The sequence below is a fragment of the Gymnoscopelus braueri genome (genome assembly GCF_963280865.1).
Source record: "Gymnoscopelus braueri genome assembly, chromosome: 13".
NCBI lineage: Eukaryota > Metazoa > Chordata > Actinopteri > Myctophiformes > Myctophidae > Gymnoscopelus > Gymnoscopelus braueri.
In genome coordinates this window covers 14,612,715-14,631,215 of record NC_137615.1, presented here as the reverse complement: position 1 = coordinate 14,631,215, position 18,501 = coordinate 14,612,715, and the positions used below count along the sequence as shown (strand labels likewise).

The following is an 18,501-nucleotide window of genomic DNA, read 5'->3' as shown; positions in this document are numbered from 1 at the left end:
AAAATCACTGGCACAGACTAGAGCACTCATCTTCAGCCCTCATTTCAGTGGTTTAATGTTGTAGAGAGGAAAATACATACATACAACACAGACATTTAGCAGATGCTCCTATTGACAGAGATCTCAAGAGAATTCAAGGCCAGCATAAGTGTGCCACGAACATCAGGCCAAACAACAGATTAGACGTGATCAAGGAGTTCGACTTCTAGGTCTGTCTACAAGCTCACAACACGGCGCGATGCAACGCGTTGTGAGCTTGTTGATCGCCTATTTTTCAAATTTTTTATTTAGAGTAGCCAATACGTTCCCCCCCCCCTCCCCCCCCCCCCCCCCAATTTATAGATCGCATATTCTCACTACTTTTGCTTTACAATTGTAGGACGAAGTAGAGCATTAAGTGACAAAAAAGTTGAATTATGGAGATACAAGGTTTCTATCAGTCAGTGATGATATACTGCAAAGTAACATACGGAACCAAGCATCTATCTAAACACAGTTGATGAGAAGGAAGTGCTGATGCAGAGATACTAAGCAATCAAAATATACATGGAACAAATTATGCACATCAGTCATTTTCTGACAGTCACTGTAATCTACAGTGATCCATCCATTCCATATTTATCTCACGTCAGTGCTGCAACCTTATTCGATTTTTAGATGCTAAGAAGTCAGATTGAAAGTTTTTCAAGTAGGAACAGCGCTAAAAAAAGGATCTCACCTCAGAAGGATCATATGGTCTGCGAATGCCAAGTGGTTCAAAAATGTTGGACAGACTTAATACAAAACCTGGGAGAAATGGTCTGACTTACTTTAGCCTCTGCTCCTACAGTATGCATGCATACTTTTATATTGTATATAAAAAATGCACCATTTATATTCAGGCTCCACAACCAAGCTTGTCAGTTCTTTTGGATTTACTGACTCTGGCTTTGACTCTGGCGCACATGGAATACTGGGATGTACACTACAGAACCTTGACAGTTGCCTGTTAAGGGTAACTGTTTAGAGAATCACTTGTATTCATTCATATATTAATTGTTGATAGATTCTACATATATTCATATTCACTGTTGATAGTGCAGTACTGTACATATCAATTCATATAATGTATTGGCAATTAGATGCATATTCATTCATATTCACTGCATGGTGATAGACTGTACATTTATACTTAGATATAGACCGTACATTTATAATTACATTTATTGATAGAATGTACATACACTGTATATTCATTCAGATACCCAGTGCAAAAGTCCAGTTTCAGAATCTAAGCCTATTTTATTTGATCTTTATTTTACTTTTTGTTGGCCCTTGACTCTTACTTGTTCCTGTGTTTATCTCCTAGTGCTGTAAGTGCTACTATGACACCTCAATGTCCCCCTGTGGATCAATAAAGGTTTATCTTTCATATTTCTTCTAAAGAAAAATGGATAGGTACCGCTTTAACAACAGTACAGCTAAAAATATATATCTACATGGGCTTGAAAAGCCAACATTCCCGTAAGACAAATCTGCCCAATAAGAAAAGGTGATTTATAACAAAAATATGTATTAGCTTATGTGCTGTAATAAATACTTAACAAACCAGGGGGCCTATGAACTGGAAGTCCATAAACTGAATGTTAGCAATGTCATGTCAGTGTTTGTATTTCAAGGTATCTGATCTACTCTGTTCTATGTGAATATTCAGATTTTATTTAACTATAATTATTTTCTTCGCTTATTGTATGTCTGCACGTGTAATATGTTGTATTGTGTGTAAAATAAAATAAATACATCTAATAAATAAATTATAATTAAATAATTGAACACAGGAAATGGGCTGCAATGCATTGTTGCATAAATCTTTGTTACGTTAAAACTACGCTAACTCTCTGCTATTCGAAAATAGCCACTGTTCACGCGTCACAACAATACGATGTGTTGTGAGCTTGTAGATATGCTATTTTCCCTTTTATAGAAATAATTGGAAAATATACCGTCTGAGTTCTGGGTTCCCAGACCTGAAGCTAAGGCCCATTAGGTTCTGGGAACCTTATCTGAGTATGGAAACAAATCCAGGACCCGTGAAATATGTTTCACGGCACGTCGCGGTTCACTTCTAGCTGTTAAGCGTTACAGAGTTTTCAATAGCAGCCTCTCATTATTGCATTAGCATTACAATGGCATTAATAACAACACAGCTGCTTGACAAGTAGGACACGGTAAGCATCACAATGAGCAAAAAAATAACACAAATTATACACAATATTCATCTGCAGCAGTGTTTAGAGGTGGTCTCCCTATAGATGGGTTTCCCGTTTGTAAACATGAGACGATGATGCGCGCGCAGTGGAGGGAAGAGCCTGTAGAGGGCGCTATTACCCGCAGCATCTCTGTCCATTGTACATTGATAAAATAAATGGTCTTCACCGGGTTTAATGAAAGTAGATTAAATGATGCAGTTTGTAATATCTTCTTTACTCAATAAAAATGATTTGTCGGAAGTTGGATCTGTCTGTATATAATAGCAGCATTATGCCTATTATGCCTATAATAGCAGCATTATGCCTATCTAAATCCCGAAAATAACAATAGAGTGAATGGCACTTCCGGGTCGTTCTACCTCCCGCATGCGCAGATTGCACACTCTGCTCTGTGATGACGTCGCGCGGAAACCCATCTATACTCTTCCATACATTTAGACCCTGGTGTCGGTATAGTACTGCCTGAATCACAACATTTCCTCCCGGCAAAGTGGAATCTGCCGCTTGAATGAGCGGAATAGAAATTTGGTCTCTCAGGCAGGAGACATGTGTTTGAAAGCAGGGCAGGACATAAAAGCTACTGATTGCAGCTTCAATGTAGGAGGTGAACCACTGATTACAGTTTAGTTTGGCATGTATAGAGACTAGAGAGTATGCACATGCAACACTTTTGCAGATAGAAAGAGGATAATTCAAGCTCTCCGTGCAGCTGCCATGTTGGTGAGTTTAACGTTGTTTAATACAATCAGAACTGACTTTTCTGTTTGGATGTATGGGCTGTCAAGGCCAGAAAGTATTTTTTTTGCCACTCAGTAGGCGTTCCCGCATAACTTCCGGGTATGATGATGTCACACGCATAGTCTCTATTGTAGGTTACCCAGACCCAGACTGGACCCTGCTCAACACCTGTTTCAATGTCATCTGCTGTAAACGAACCCCACCTTTTAATCAAATTCAACCTTTTCTCTAAGCCATTTGTAAATAATAATTAGTTCTTAATGAATTGCCTGGTAAGAAAAACAATTTTGCAGGACGACCTACACAGTAAAAATCGTCAGTGTTCATTTAGCCATTTTAACTCTGAGAAACTGTACGGGTTCCATTCGGTTCCATTTGTACACCCTCAGAGTTAAATGAACACTCAAGATTTGACAGTGTACACTTCCAGAAATAGCGTGTGTGTGTGTGTGTGTGTGTGTGTGTGTGTGTGTGTGTGTGTGTATCTTTGTAGACTGTCTCTAGACCATAGCGATGGTCACGCCAGAGTCACGGTGGCCCTTCTGCTGGGCTCTCCTGGTAGCCAACATGAGCAGCAGGCCGGTGGCCACCTCCAGGCTGTAGGAGAGCCAGGCCAAGCCCAAGGACCAGCCAAACGACACGTTGACGCAGGCCAGGCTCTCGGGGGGGACCACTCGCTGGAACTCCTCCATGGCATGCTGGGAGTAGCTGATGTACACACTCAACCCGGAGAGGGTGAACAGACCTGTTGATGCAGCACACACAGAGACAACAGACAGACAGGGATGTCGTCACAGGGGTGTCATTTGAGGTCTTCATGGGGGGATGGCAATTGCCACCGCTCAGTGTTCACATTTAACCCATTGAGACCCTGAGGCCGGTTCTACAAATGCCTTCTAAATCAGTAGTTCTGAAATTATTTAGTGCGAAGGACCCCCAAAATTATATGTATTTGGCCGCGGACCCATCTGATAAATGTAAAATTTTCAAACATTTCCAAACAGATTTTTCTAAACATTTTCAAAAAAAGCAGATATACAAGCTCACAGAGCGTCACTTAATGCCGCGCTGTGAGCTTGTATATCAGCTATTTTTGAGAACCACTGCTCTAAATCCTAAAAGTTTTCAGAAAAACTTGCTTTATAGCTAAAATCGAAAATGACACGGATCCTTTCCCAGTTTTAAATTACGTTCTTTCATGCATAATTATTTCTCCACCGCTGAAAATGTTTTGCAGAATAATCAATTTTTTGATCGGCGCTGACTGAGTGCTTCTCAGTCCATCCACGCCCATCCATCTACATGGTGTTCATAAAGGTTGCAATTAATTCGGAACTTTTACCTTCATTGATCTTAGTTCTATACCTCTACTCTTAACTAACTGTACCTGTTGTGTTTCTATTGTTTAAAGTTGCTGTGATGACACGTGCATTTCCCCAGTGGTGTATTCTCATTGGCCCGGTCTGTAAAACCCTGCTCTCCCAGGGGGAAAAAAATCCTCTTTTTTAAACCCCCCTCCCCCCGAGGGGGGAGGGGGGTTTAAGAATCTGGCCCGGTCAACGTTAGAACCCGCCATACGCCAGTGCATTTCCCCACAGGATACAATAAAGGCCTGTCTGTCGATCTAAAGATAATTGCTGTGGATGTCAACTTGCTGCACCTGCTACAATACCCAGTAGTCACGTCTACGTACATGGGACCTCATTATCTGAATGACCTTTAGACATGCCCAGTTTGGGGCTTTCCTTTACGGTAGTTACCCGGCATAAATTACTGTCAGTCAAGGGTGTAGTGGGGATTGTTTTTACAGTAGGAACGCTATCTTAATGACACTAGAGGTTCGAGCCGCTATGCGGCCGTCACACCTACGTCGCACTGCCGATCCGACCAATATGTCTGAGTGATAGTGTTGGGGGCTTTGTCAGAGTAATCGTTGTACCCGTCTGTCCCTTTTGTGCCCATATATGGAGATGTTTGTTCCTGTCTGTCTACCTGTGTCCCTTTTATGCCCATATGGAGATATCTGTATACAGGTATCTGGACTGCTCTGGACAACTGGATCTCTGTATCTGTCAGTCCTTGTCCTTTTTATGCCCATATATGAAGATCGCCGATGTCATCAGTATATGCTCATATATGGGCATGCCCTCTTTTGTGCGTATAACTTCTGTGTGTTGTGTATGTGATGATAGGTAAACGTCTAATGTCATGCAAATCGGGCGAGTGCTGCAGCTGCCTATAGGCTATTGTTATGTAAAGCACTTATTAAGTAAGTACACGTTGACACCTCAATGATTGACAACAGATGGCGCATTGAGGATATATAGGATGGTGTGGGGATGTAGTTGAAGAGCTAATGCAATGCAAAGCAGCCAGGTATGCTCTCACACCGCTATGTTGGATGGTTCATCATGGGAATGAACGCGATGCAGTCTGGCGGGCGTGCATGTTCGGGCGTGCGTGCAATTGCTCAAAAAAGATGCAATAACATTCTCTTTTTTTATATTTATTAATCAGCATAGGTAATAGGGCAATTATATTAAAAAAACATAATTGGCCAGACAGAACATTATGCCTTTATTTCCAACATAAATGACAAATACAGACACAATTACAGAACAATTCCCACCGGAATAAATACATAACATTTCTTACCCAACATAGAGATAGTAATGGAACAATAACGTTGAGAGAGCACTACACCCCTGCTGTCAATTAACCACTTTCAATCTGGCATCCCTATTTTGGGCATTGAGTCATTATAGCGAAAGGTTTCCATCCAGATTTAAAAATGTTTAAAAAAATATATATCTAAAATAGCAGATCTACAAGGTCACCATGAATTACATCATGACGCGAGGTGAGAATGTAGATTGGCTATTTTCTATATTTGTCATATGATGAAGTATATAGGGCTTGAGTGGTTAAGCTCCTAATAGTTAGGATGGGTTAAATGAAGATGACTGGAGGTGACAGAATTGAGGGTGCTACATAGTGGAAAATAGACGATCTACGAGCTTGTATGTTCCATTTTCACTACTTCTTGAAAGTATTTTCCCCTCTAATTAATGGTAGGCTACCTCCTGACCCACAGGAGGTACTTGACATCATGGATAAGCTGAAACCAACAGCAGCTGGACATGACGAAATCAGAACTACACTCATAAAGGAGGTAAAAACTATCGTAGAACCGCTCACTAACTTTTATATGTTCAATCTCACTGACAACTGGAGAGGTACCTAAGTGACCTAAAGATGGCTAAAGTCATCCCAATATGTGCTGGGACTTTTCCTAGACCTTTTCAAAGGCTTTTGATACTGTCAATTATAATATACTACTATCAAAGTTGTCCAGATATGGGTTTCGAGGTACTGTTTTCAACTGTCTAGAAAATCATATTACAAACGGACAACAATCGCTAAACAGTCGAGATTTTCTGGTAGGAAGAAATACAACCCTGAGCAAGCTAAGCTCAGTATTGAGGGTATTGAAATAAGTAGAGTAGCCGGCGCCGCCACCCCATTTTTGGGAATAATGGTTGATGAGAATTACTGCTGGAAAGAACACATCGACCAGGTAACACAGAAAGTTGGGGGGATTATCCCAAAAATCTGTCATTTCTAAATAGAGCCTGTTTAATAACCCTATACTACAGCCTAGTATCCCAACCTTACCTACTGTAATATTGTGTGGGCTAGTACCTATCCTTCCTACCTCCATAAATTATATATGCTACAAAAAAAGTTTGTCAGAATAGCAACAAACTCTAGTCCACAGTATCTGTCCTCACCTCTTTTTTCATCACTCAATATACTAACTATCTTTAATATAAATATACTCCAGTCCAAACATGTACATTCACCTACAAAACAAAACACAAAATACCCAGATCATTTCAAACAGTACTTCCAGACAAATTCCAGCTTTCATTCTTACACCAACCAGGCAAGCAAATCAATTAAATGTCCCACTATGTACCACCAACAGGGGGCAGTTTGCCATAAAATATAAAGGTGTTTCACTATGGAATGCCCATTTCCATGTAGTAGCTACCACATCCTCCCTACCTACCTACACAAGAAGCCTAATACGTAAATTGAATACCAGAGTGGATAACTAGATGATAGGCATCACGTATGGATTTTCTAAATCTCTTATCTACTATTTTCACATGAATATATAGTAGTATCATGTCTTTGCTTTGTCCAAATCATTCTTTTTTTCTTTTCTCCTGCCCAGTTTGTACTTTTATATTTATTGTTTGTCCTATTTTCTTTATCATATGTTTTTATCATATATATATATATATATATATATATATATTTTTTTTTAATATTAAATAATTCTAATTATACGTAATGTAAACGGTGAGGTACTCGCATAAGCCCCCCTAGGGTTTCTTACCTCACCGGCACAACAACTAAATTCCCATGGAAAGAACTATCATATCATGCATATACATAAACTGTTGTGCAAATCAAATAAATCAAATCAAATAAATCAAAGATAAAAAAGATAATACTTTGAAACTTAAGACAAAATTAAATGGCATCTTCTTTTGAAATAATAATAATGAAAAACAAACCCATAAAAATTGATCAAAGTGGAGATGGTTTGAGGTGGTATGTGAAAAGGAGGGATGAGGGGTACATTGGGAGATGGATGCTGAGGAAGGAACTGCCGTGTAAGGGGAGATCAAGGCCAAAGAGTAGGTTCATGGATGCGGAGAGAGGATATACTAGTCACAGAGGAAGCAGAAAGAAGTAGAAGTATGTGCAAAGAATATAAATACCCCCCAAAACAACTAAACATGACTAAAATACAACTTGCCTATAATGTTCATTAACTGGTGTTCTACTATAAATTTAGAGATGGCAAGAGAGACGGAACCTTAAATGCTTGGCTCATCAACAAGTTGTTCTGTATTCATGCAAATGAGCAGCACAAACAAGGATTTTCCCCTTGTCTCAACGGCTATTGGATTGCATTTAAGTACAGTATATAGTTTGTAGCATACTCTCCTAGGCTAGCACTCTAAGTCCTTGACCACCTGCCAAAGGTCCATGGCACTTTCCCTGACCTTGTGCACTTGTATATCGTTCTCAATTCAATCCAATTCAAATAGCTTTATTGATCCCGCTAGGGGCAATTAGTTTGGAGCAGCTTATAACAAGCTGAATAAAAGTGTCTGCCAAAATTGAAAATTGAAATTTGACCTCCCCAGATGGCAGGCTTATCATAACCCAACAGCAACATTTTAAAGGACATCTGAGCTTGCTCAGTCAGGCTACAAAATAATTCATAATAATTACCAAGGACGGCATGTGTCTAGCCAGTAGGCTATGGTACCTATATAAGCCAATTTGTGTTTCTGAATTTTAGAAAATATTAAAGGACAATACCAGTGATCTGGCATATGTTTAGCCCACTGATTATGACTCACAGTATACCTGACATTTCTTGTGACCATTTTCCAAATCAATGATCATTAGCATTATCATGACCTTTTAATGCATTTTAAAGTGCTGATTGATTTGAAAGGATCCACTGAAAATAGCCCCTGGAGAAGAGATTCAAGTACTTCCATGAATGGGAAAATGGTCTGTTTATGTCTGATGACATATTGCAGAAGCCATGAATAGACCAAGACCTGCAGCAAACCCCTATACACCTCACCTAACATTTTGCATTATGGTTCTGGAGGAATCCAGCAATGCAATCCTTTCTCTTCTAGAACAGGTGAAAATACAGAAACAAGCAGTAGCAAGGCCGCAAGTTGTTCTGGTGGCCAGATTTAAGAGCTTCAGTTGCCATTAAACTGTCTGCAATGAGTTATATTAAACCCATGAGCAAGATTTATGCTCTGCTTCCAGAGCACATTCTGTTATAGCTTATAGGTTTAGATTTAAATGTGCAGTCTACTCTCAACTATCTATGTGTCCTTTTCTGTGACTCAATGCCGAAGATTAAGTCACCTGTTCACCTGCAAAATGTGTTTAAGTATACACTTAATTAAACGCCGGTACACGTCTGTACCAATACAGGGACACACTATCAACATGACCTGTTGTATGTAGCAAGGTTAATGGTCCATTTACCCGCCATAAAACCGAGCAGTCTTCTGTGTTTCTATGGAATGCCTCTGAGATGTCTCTGAAACGATTATTAATAATTGGCCTCCCTGCAACCTGCCACCCCTCACTGACACTGTCACCAGTCACAGAGAACTGACCATGTAGCAAACAACTCCTGTCAGGCTGTCACACTGCCACCGCTCACAGAGCACTGACCATATAGCACACGACCCCTGACTGCCACCCCTCAAACCATGCATCACCCTCCTCCCCTCTGGCCGCAAATATAGGGTGCGTTTGGAAATATACTCGGAGAATGTGCTCAGTTTTCAGAGTGCGCTTCACAGTGAGTTCAGTTGAGTTTTATGAACGGTCAGTAGAGACAACGCACCTTCCCTGTGGAGGGTGTAATGTACAGTACTAGAAATTCAGGCCGCTATGCAGCCCGAACCTCTAGAGTTCGACACTGCGGGTAGAAGGGCTCGCTTCTTTTGGGCTTGTTTTCATAAACCTGGTTGCTTGTTTCTCGCGCGTGCATGCTGCGCGACTGGTGTGCCCCCCCACAATTTTCAACTGCCCCCTCAGTCATTTCATCCTGGCGCCTGGCCTGTCCCGAACGTCGGTGTAGAAGACCGCACAGACAAACCGCGAAAGTACAAAGGCACAGTAACAAACACACACGCACACACACAGCACGTATACACACGCACAACATTGAAAGAAGGAAAAAGCAGCTATGATTCCCTTTTTGTGCGCGAAAGGGCAGTCCGGTTGAGGTGGAGATGCAGACATTTCAATGGCCGCCGGTTCGTTTTCGCTCGGCTCTAGTCGGCTGCACTCGATGAAAAGGACCCGCATGCGCTGGACTCTCAATTGTATATTAGGATTGTTGCTTCACGCCTCCGTGCCTGCAGTCTGTATTGTCCTTCGCTGCTTCCTGTACTTGCCTAACCCACTGGCTGTCAAAATAGAAACAACAGTTGACTGGCACCAATGACTTGTGTAGCACACATTTAGCCTTGTCTAGTAGGCATTTATCAACTAATTAGGCTACTTCTTCCACCATTGTTGTTTTCATTGGTGTTCAGAGTCAACGCACTGGCCAACCCTGCTTCTGAGTAGGGTCGGTCAGTGCACGCACTCAGTGCACTGTACTGTACAGTAGGGTGCAGTGCACTGAATGTTTGGATGGCAACGCACAGCAATAATCGCACAGCAATAATCTGGGAAGGTTATGGGGGGAAAATATATATATCTTTCCTTGTCATTACTCATTACAGTAGGTAACAAAAATGTTATGATGCTGATATACAAGCTCGCAACACATTGCATTGCAACATGTGTACTCTTTTATGCTATGTGAAAAGATATATTTTATTTTGTTATTTTTTACATGTTATTTTTAACCATTTTATTTTCTCCTTGCTCTCCCTCTCTATCTTTCCCTCCTTTTTTCATTTCTGAAAACTACAAAATGATGAGCTTGCACAAAAACTAATTTCACCCACTTCTTGGATTAGATTTAAAAGTCTATTACAATCTTTTTGTGTCGATTCGTTGAAATAAAAAATAACACACTCCTTGATTGTTCAATTAATCGAAAAAGTAATCGATAGAATAATCGCTAAGGAAATAATCAGTAGTTGCAGCCGTATACTGTAACTACTCGACACTTTTGGAAGTGCTTTGTGGCCTCAGCAATCAATGCCTTTAATAGCCTGGGAACACTATAAAATATATACTAAGTTGTGTGACTTGTTTTGTATTTAATTGTGTACAGACTGTTAAAGCAGATGTCCTCTATGGGGGACAATAAAGAATTAATCAGAATCTGAAATGTTGCAGAAATGTACTCCAGTCATGTAAATTCTTTGAAAGTGAAAACTACTTCATGGTTTTTGATTACTACCCTCGGTTCTCAAAAATAGCAGATGCACAAGCTCACAGCGCGTCACTTCGGGCCACACAGCGAGCTTGTACATCTGCTATTTTTGAACATTTTAGAAAAATCTTTTGTGTTAGATTTTTTTTTTAACACAAATCTTCTCTTCTGGGGGTCCCTGATACAAAACATTTTCAGATGGGTGGTCCACGGCCAAATACATATCATTGTGGGGGTCCCTTGGCACAAAAAGGTTTGACAGCAACTGATTTTAGAAGGCATTCGCAGAATGGGCCTCAGGTCTTAATCATTAAGTGTGACAAAATATGAATCAAGTGGTGTCTGGGTGCATGGTGCAAGTGTGAGGTTCCTGACCACCACCCAGGAGATTGGCGTTAGAATCCTCAATCATGCCTCAGTTCAGGCTGGGCCCGGTGCTGCAACAAACACAATTGGCCATGTTTGTGCGGGCGGGAAGCATGTCTGATTAACATTGACTGCCAGAATTTATTCATAATGTACTCACCCACTGCGTTTTTAATGATTTTTTATAGAATTGTATTTTTTAACATTGAAGTGAATGGATTTTTTTTAATCTCCTAATTCGTTGTGAATAACGAAAAAAAATTAATACTCAAAAATTAGAGAAACATTTTAGAAATTAAAAAACAAAATTAAAAAAAATTACAAAAAGGGGAGAATTCTCCCCTTTGGCGGTAAACACCATTGACTGCAAAGGGGAGAATTCTCCCCTTTCGCGGTGAGTGTGTTAACTGCAGGCGAGCGTGCAAGTTTTACAGAGTGTTACTTATCAAATTCTGTACATGTTCACTTTGTGCTGTATCACACTGTTAACACTGCGTGTAATTAAGACCCCATGAGATTGTATGAACATGTTCAAATGTACAGTATAGTATGTGCTTTACACTCCTCTGTGCAGGAGTTGTGGATCTCTCTCTCTCTCTCTCTCTCTCTCTCTCCCCCCCCCCACCCCTCCTCTCTGTGGTGCAGGTATGCTTGGCTGATTGATTGAGTGAGTGACTGATTGATTGTTGTGAACATTGTTCCAGGATTGATTCCAGCCTCCAAGCCAGTGGGTTAAAAGACCAGCTTTCTGCAGCTCCTGTGGGCTTTCCCCCGTCCACTTCCAGCCTGACTGCCAGCCTAACTGTCTGTGAAAAGTATCAGACCTAAGTGTTAACTGATTACAGCCCAGGATCGATAGGAGTAGTAGTGTTTACGTTTAACCTTTTTGTTCTCCTGGGTTCTTTTTTTCTGATTAGGAGTTTAGGTCACTCAATTGTTTTTGATTCATTTTTGAAGGTAAACAATTTAAATAAACCCTTAATAAGTCTTTGTTTGCTGGTGGTTCTTGGCAGTGGGAAGAGGGGAATCCTGTTTAGTCAAGATTCAAGACCATTTATTTATAATGCTCATACTATGTGGATTGAAATGTTGGTGTGGCTGCCAGGGGTGAGCTGCTGGTGGAGCCTAGTGCAGCTCCACTAGCTTTGAAGCTGCACGCACGCCCGCGCAGGCACCATTCGCAGTTTTCACAACTCGCTTACAAAACCTGCCGATCGACGCTGAGTGTCACTGCTTGAATGAACAGGAATGGTTGGATGCATATCAACGGTTCATTGTGTGACCTGCTAGGAAGCCTACTGTAGGTGTCAGATGTTCTGTCTGAAGCAGTCAAAAGAGTTGGATGACAGCGGCTGATGGATTCATGAACTAATTAAATTAGAGAGGTGACGGTCTGCAAGGTAAATGCATAATTATGACAACACTAAAGTTTCCCCATTATGCAAGTAAATAGAATAGCATTATTTGATATACAGTATATTGTCGGTTAATAAATAGGCCTACATTAAAGAGGTTATTTCAATCGGTGATCGCTCACGTGCGTGTGTACGCGCGAGTCGGCGCGACATAGCGCTCCACTATAACCGTACACCCCTGCATGCTGCAATATGTGCTGGAGAAGTGCAAGAGACTTGACCCCTAGGCAGGGTCATAACAGTAACGAAGAGAAATGTCTGGGAGAGTCTTGGAGGATTAAAAAAAGCTGTATGCTTTATGTCAGTCTGTGTCATTCAAGCTGGAGGTGTGAATTTCTCCAGAGCTCTCAAGAACACAGGCAACTGCCCCCTCACCCCAAAAACAAAAAAAACTAAACAATAAATAGCAAAACAACAATAATAAATGAAACCTTGGAGGGTAAAAAAACAGTAGGCTTTGTGTCAGTCTGGAATATGAATTTCTCCAGGGCTCTCAAGCTCACAGACAGTGCCCCCGCCCGAAAATAAATACGGTAAAATAAAAGAATAGATCAGGATAAGGGAAAAGGATCGACCAGAGTTGCCATGACACCTTTGAAGCAGAGATTATAGATAGGAGTCACTTTGTAAACAAACATAAAATGAGAGCTGTCTTCTCTGTGCACTCTGCAAGCCTGCACCCATCAGCAGTAGCAGTAACAGCTGTAACGGCCAGCATTTTATGACACAGCCACGTATTTTCCCTCACGTATAATTTAACCCTCAGCCTAGGATTGGATTTCACCCGTTCTGAGGTCGCTGTGGAGCCACGTCTAATGCACAAACATTTTTCCTGATGGGTTTTCTGTTTACTCCAGTACGAAGCACTCCAGGTGACAGTGCACACTGCTCATAAAAACGGCATCCTCATTCAAGATAAAAAAAGGGGATCGGCACATTCTGGTCCCATTTGCTGTATGCTACAGTACGTAATAGACCCAGGACATTTTTACTCAAGCACGACACTCTTATATACTATTACTAAACGAGGGCGGCCTGCAGTGATCTGCTGATGTTTAGGATTATATTTGCTACCATCCTCAGATAGCCTGGAAGAAAATTGTTTCTGTAGTGCCATACCAATACGGGCAGGATGATTATATGGGAGTCGGAAGATGTAGACTGACAATTATCAGAACGACATACGGTCTGTGAATTCTTAAATGCTTAAATTAAATTGATGAATAGGCTCAATTTACTCACCAAAAGGAACATTTTATTGATTAAAACACATATATAGACAGTCAGAGCCGTCGGAAGCCATTCCCAGTTGGGGGGGACATATTTGTACCACGCGCCTCATGCACGCGCACGCAGCGCGCGTGCATGAGGATCCCCGCGCGCGCGAAAATTTTCCGCGGTTCTGGGCGGATTGGGTCCGTTTTTCCCCCAGTTTTTGGTTTATTTATTTCGGTTATAGGGTTAGGATTAGGGTTAGGTTAGTGCCGGCCTCATTTGAGGCTTTTTTTCCTCCTCTTTTTCCCCGTGGCCTCGCGGCCCAAATACCGGTTCGCGGCCCACGCGAGGCCGCCCCCCCGTCCCCCCCGTCTGCTACGGCCATGTAGACAGTGACTGGGAATGCCATAAAAGAGAAAGAGTGTGAAAGGCAGTTAATGACTCTTCTTTTTATAGTGTGTTTTTGCTCTGTATCCTGAGTAGGTCTTTCCTATCAAAGGAGATAGGTGTTTTACTTCTTTCTCTTTTTCTTTCTTCTTCCTTTTTACTGAATTCAAATGTACTTTCATAATGTGTTTCATTTGCTTAAAGGAGATAGGTGTTAAAATTACTTTTATAATGTGTTGCACAAATTGCCTTGCTGTTGAAATGTGCTTCAATGCTGCCTGCAATTCTCTGCCACTTGAACATGATCATTAATATCTTCTAACTGTGATCAATGCCAATAATGAGTGTGCATGAATAATTAATTATATTGTGTGGGTAGTCACCATTTCTGACCTGCAAAACATTATTTGATTAAAGCGAAAACAGAAGAAAACTATCAAATATTATATCCCATGTTACTGAGAAACAGAAGCTAACTGGATTGATTATTTATGCTTCTTGAGTTTAAAACAGTTGTTAGTGGTTCTCCATTCTGACTGAAATAAAATCTCCATTTGGTTAATTAACACTTATTTTGTACCCCATCAGTGAAAATCCAATTCATCTTGACAACCTCTCACATAATTATCTACGAAAGGAACCATTACTGTTAGTTATTTAGACCATGCAGTTCCTAATTTAAAACCGCTCTGTCTGAACATGTCTTGATTTTCTTTTTTACTAAAAGTGCATACTGCATACTCTAGTAACTGATGAAAAATCATTACCGGTACTTCAACTCAACTTAATTAACTCAAATGAGATCGTTTTAATGTCGGCACAGAGATTTACAATATGCAGCCTTTTGGTTGCAGCCTTCAGCAATCGTGTTTCACCCCAGCCAGCTATTTGAGTTGTTTTCACACAATCCTAACAGCTACTATATTGTACTGTATATATGAAAAAAATACTCTAAAAGCCACACTAATGGTCTGCATGGCTAAGAAGTGTAAACTTTGGCCTGAGGGTGGCACTCGAGGAAAGATCATGGGGTCACTTGGTTTGGGTTCAACCTTTAGGGAGCATGAATGGACTCAGCAAGTTTTGATTTGTGATAGAATTCGATTTTTTTAATATATCTTTTTTGGCAGCAAACAATAGATGGATGGACGCATTGTATTGTATTTATAGTAGTATGCATGGGTAGTAATATATAAGTACAGTACAGTGCAGAGAGTCTACTTTTCAGTGGTTCTGTGTCTGGTTCTGAACGCAAATTAGATTCCCTTGGTTACCTTCATTTTGAAGCAAGTTAACACAACATTGGATTTCAAGGATGCCCCCTTGGCCCTTTGCAGCTCAAGGAAGACACACACGCACGCACGCACGCACGCACACACGCACGCACGCACGCACGCACACAAATAAGTGAGTCTACAGGACATACTGAATACCCACGCACTAATTAAAGAGCATGCATGTTGTACAATGTTTCTTGCCCGCTGGGCCATGACCTTGCTCATGCTCAGACCCACGCAGTATTCACATTGTGTCATGGCCTCGGGCCTCAGATCTAGGAGAAGAAAGGTTTGACTTACTGCAGAAAAGCAGATAGGACGCTGTGCAGGCCAGCAGGGTGGGACTATGGGAGAGAGAGCTGACCAGACCGAAGATCCAGCCAAACACCAGCAGAACCAGGCTGAGGGGCAAAACGATGACTGCAACCCTGTGCAACACTACAGACACACATTACAATACATGCACAATAGTTATTGTGAACTTGGCAGGAACATGTAACCACTTAACCACAAAAGATAATCTAAATTATTTCAAAAATAGCCAATGTGAGGGTGGCACTCAAGGAAAGATCATGGGGACCACTTAACCAAAGAAAAAGACGATCTACAAGCTCACAACGCGTCAGCTGTGAGCTTGTCTTTTGGAATTAAATGTTTCACCTGAAGTGTTAGTGGTGTAACAAACTCACCCAGAAGGTGTCTCTCTACATCTGACAGGTTGGAGGTATCTGCCAGAAGTGAGGGGACAAGGAAACTGCTGTTCCCTGGGAAAATGATAGAGAAGGTGATCTGTAAATCTATACACAGTACACCATGAGTGTTAATTACAGTTGTTATACACACCATTATCAGGATGTTGCTGTGTAGCCTACTCCACATATTGCCACTCTATATTCAATAAGAACAATTCCCACTACAATATTATGTGATCATATCAGAAAATTGCAAATCATGAAGTGAATTTCCCCTAAGGGATCAATAAAGCTCTATCCATCTATGCACAATGCATAAAGGAGTGTCTATACACTGGTGAAGAAAAGGCTGCTCCTGTTAAATGTTCGACAATAATTGTCTACATCAGACCACATTTTACTCTGTTATCAATATAAATCACACATTAACTTGAAATATGACTGAGAGCAAAGAGAAGGAGAAAGAGATGGTCGGTTTGATGGTGGTGAGGGATACAGCATAGGTGGGCACTAGGGACATCTAGGCACCTCCATGTAAAATTGGCTATTTTGTCCAAAATGTTAAAAAATGAAATATTTGAAAATGGTCTTAAGTAATGTAAAGTATAGGCCTACATGATGTGAACATGCATCAGACTTAATCCTTCAATTTCTTGTTGATGCCCCAAAATGACTGGATATACAGGTTTTGCAACATTTTGCACAGAATAGACAATTTTACATCGAGGTGCCCAGATGTCCCTTGTGCCCATGCCATGCCACATATCCTGTTACCGTGGTGAGTCTTGCAAGTGCATTTAGCGCGCTAAAGTGGTCTAATTGCCACAGTTATTGAGCGGAATACACTTATGTAAATCATTGTTAGAAATGAATCCGACAAGAAATCTGCCTAATATATATTTCCCCCCCATAGCTGCCACCTGCATCATTACCGCGGTTGCATCCATTCTAGGGGAAACGCGATGGTTTTGAGACCATTCGTTCTTAATCATTGATTCACTTCGAGAGATTAGACAGCTCCAGTGGTGTAAAGTAAGTAAGTACATTTACTCAAGTACTGTACTTATAAGTACAATTTTGAGGATCACTCACTTTACTTGAGTAGCCTATTTCCAATTTCCATTACTTTTACTTTTAATCCACTACAACTCGGATGATGTCGGATCCAAATATTGTACTTTTACTCCACTACATTTATTTGAAAACTTTTCGTTACTACTTTGATTTTAATTATTATTTCAAAACATATTACTCACTTAAGCCCCTATATACATTTCGGCCATTTGAAAATAGCAGATCTACAAGCTAACAATGCATTGCATGTGATGCATAATGAGCTTGTAGATCTGCTATTTTCAAAAGATTCGTATACATTTGAAAACTTGTGAAATGGGACATTCTGCATAATGAGTGCTGTATACTTTTGGTAGGCCTACTTTATGTAGGCTACATTTTGATACCAATTAATGCTTTTGTACCTTTACTCAAGTAGGCCTACATTTTAAACTGTGGACTTTTACTTGTAACAGAGTATTTCTACATTGCAGTATTGATACTTTTACTTAAGTAAAAATGTGAGTACTTTTTCCACCACTGTACAGCTCATGATTTTACTAATACAACATAACAATAAGTCAATAAAAATACATTTTCTATAGGCTGACACATACCTTCATACGTCGCCCACAGTCCGGAATGAGAGCTCAGATCCTCTGAATCGGTGTAGTTGGGTTTGTCCACATCTATGATGTACCAATACTCTGTTCCAATGGCCACGGCCAGCAGGCTGAAGCTGAGCATCCCGGTGAACCCAGCCGCCAGAACCAACACTCCATACCTCATTATTATCTTATTATTATCTTACTATCTTATTATTATCATAACCACCACTCCATACCTCATTATATATATTATATTATATTATATTATATTGTATTATATTGTATTATTATATTACATTATCTCCTACAGCTGATTAGGAGCTTCTTAAATTGAAGTATAGGCTGTTATAATGTGGACACAGCTGCCGTTAACGTCACAACGCGAGGCTCCTCGGTGCGTAAAAGCTCTCCAGCGGTAATGGTATCCTTCGTTGAAAAGTGCTGCTTGTTCATCGTGCAGTTCAGTTGGCAAAAGGACTGCTTTTAAAATCAGAAATCGGAAACCACAAAAATTACACAATGCGCAGGAAATCTCCTTCCAGAT

At 40.6% G+C, this 18,501-nt stretch overlaps 1 protein-coding gene across 1 annotated transcript; it reads right to left on the bottom strand.

The window, feature by feature from the left end:
- Nucleotides 1-3,487: 3,487 nt before the first annotated feature.
- Nucleotides 3,488-18,138, bottom strand: LOC308099417 (transmembrane protein 235-like; the record flags this gene model as incomplete). Its single annotated transcript, XM_080448161.1, has 4 exons — nt 3,488-3,732; nt 15,905-16,042; nt 16,294-16,401; nt 17,967-18,138. 4 exons carry the CDS (start codon nt 18,136-18,138, stop codon nt 3,488-3,490), a joined length of 663 nt encoding a protein of 220 aa, XP_080304287.1.
- Between the last annotated feature and the right edge of the window lie 363 nt (nt 18,139-18,501).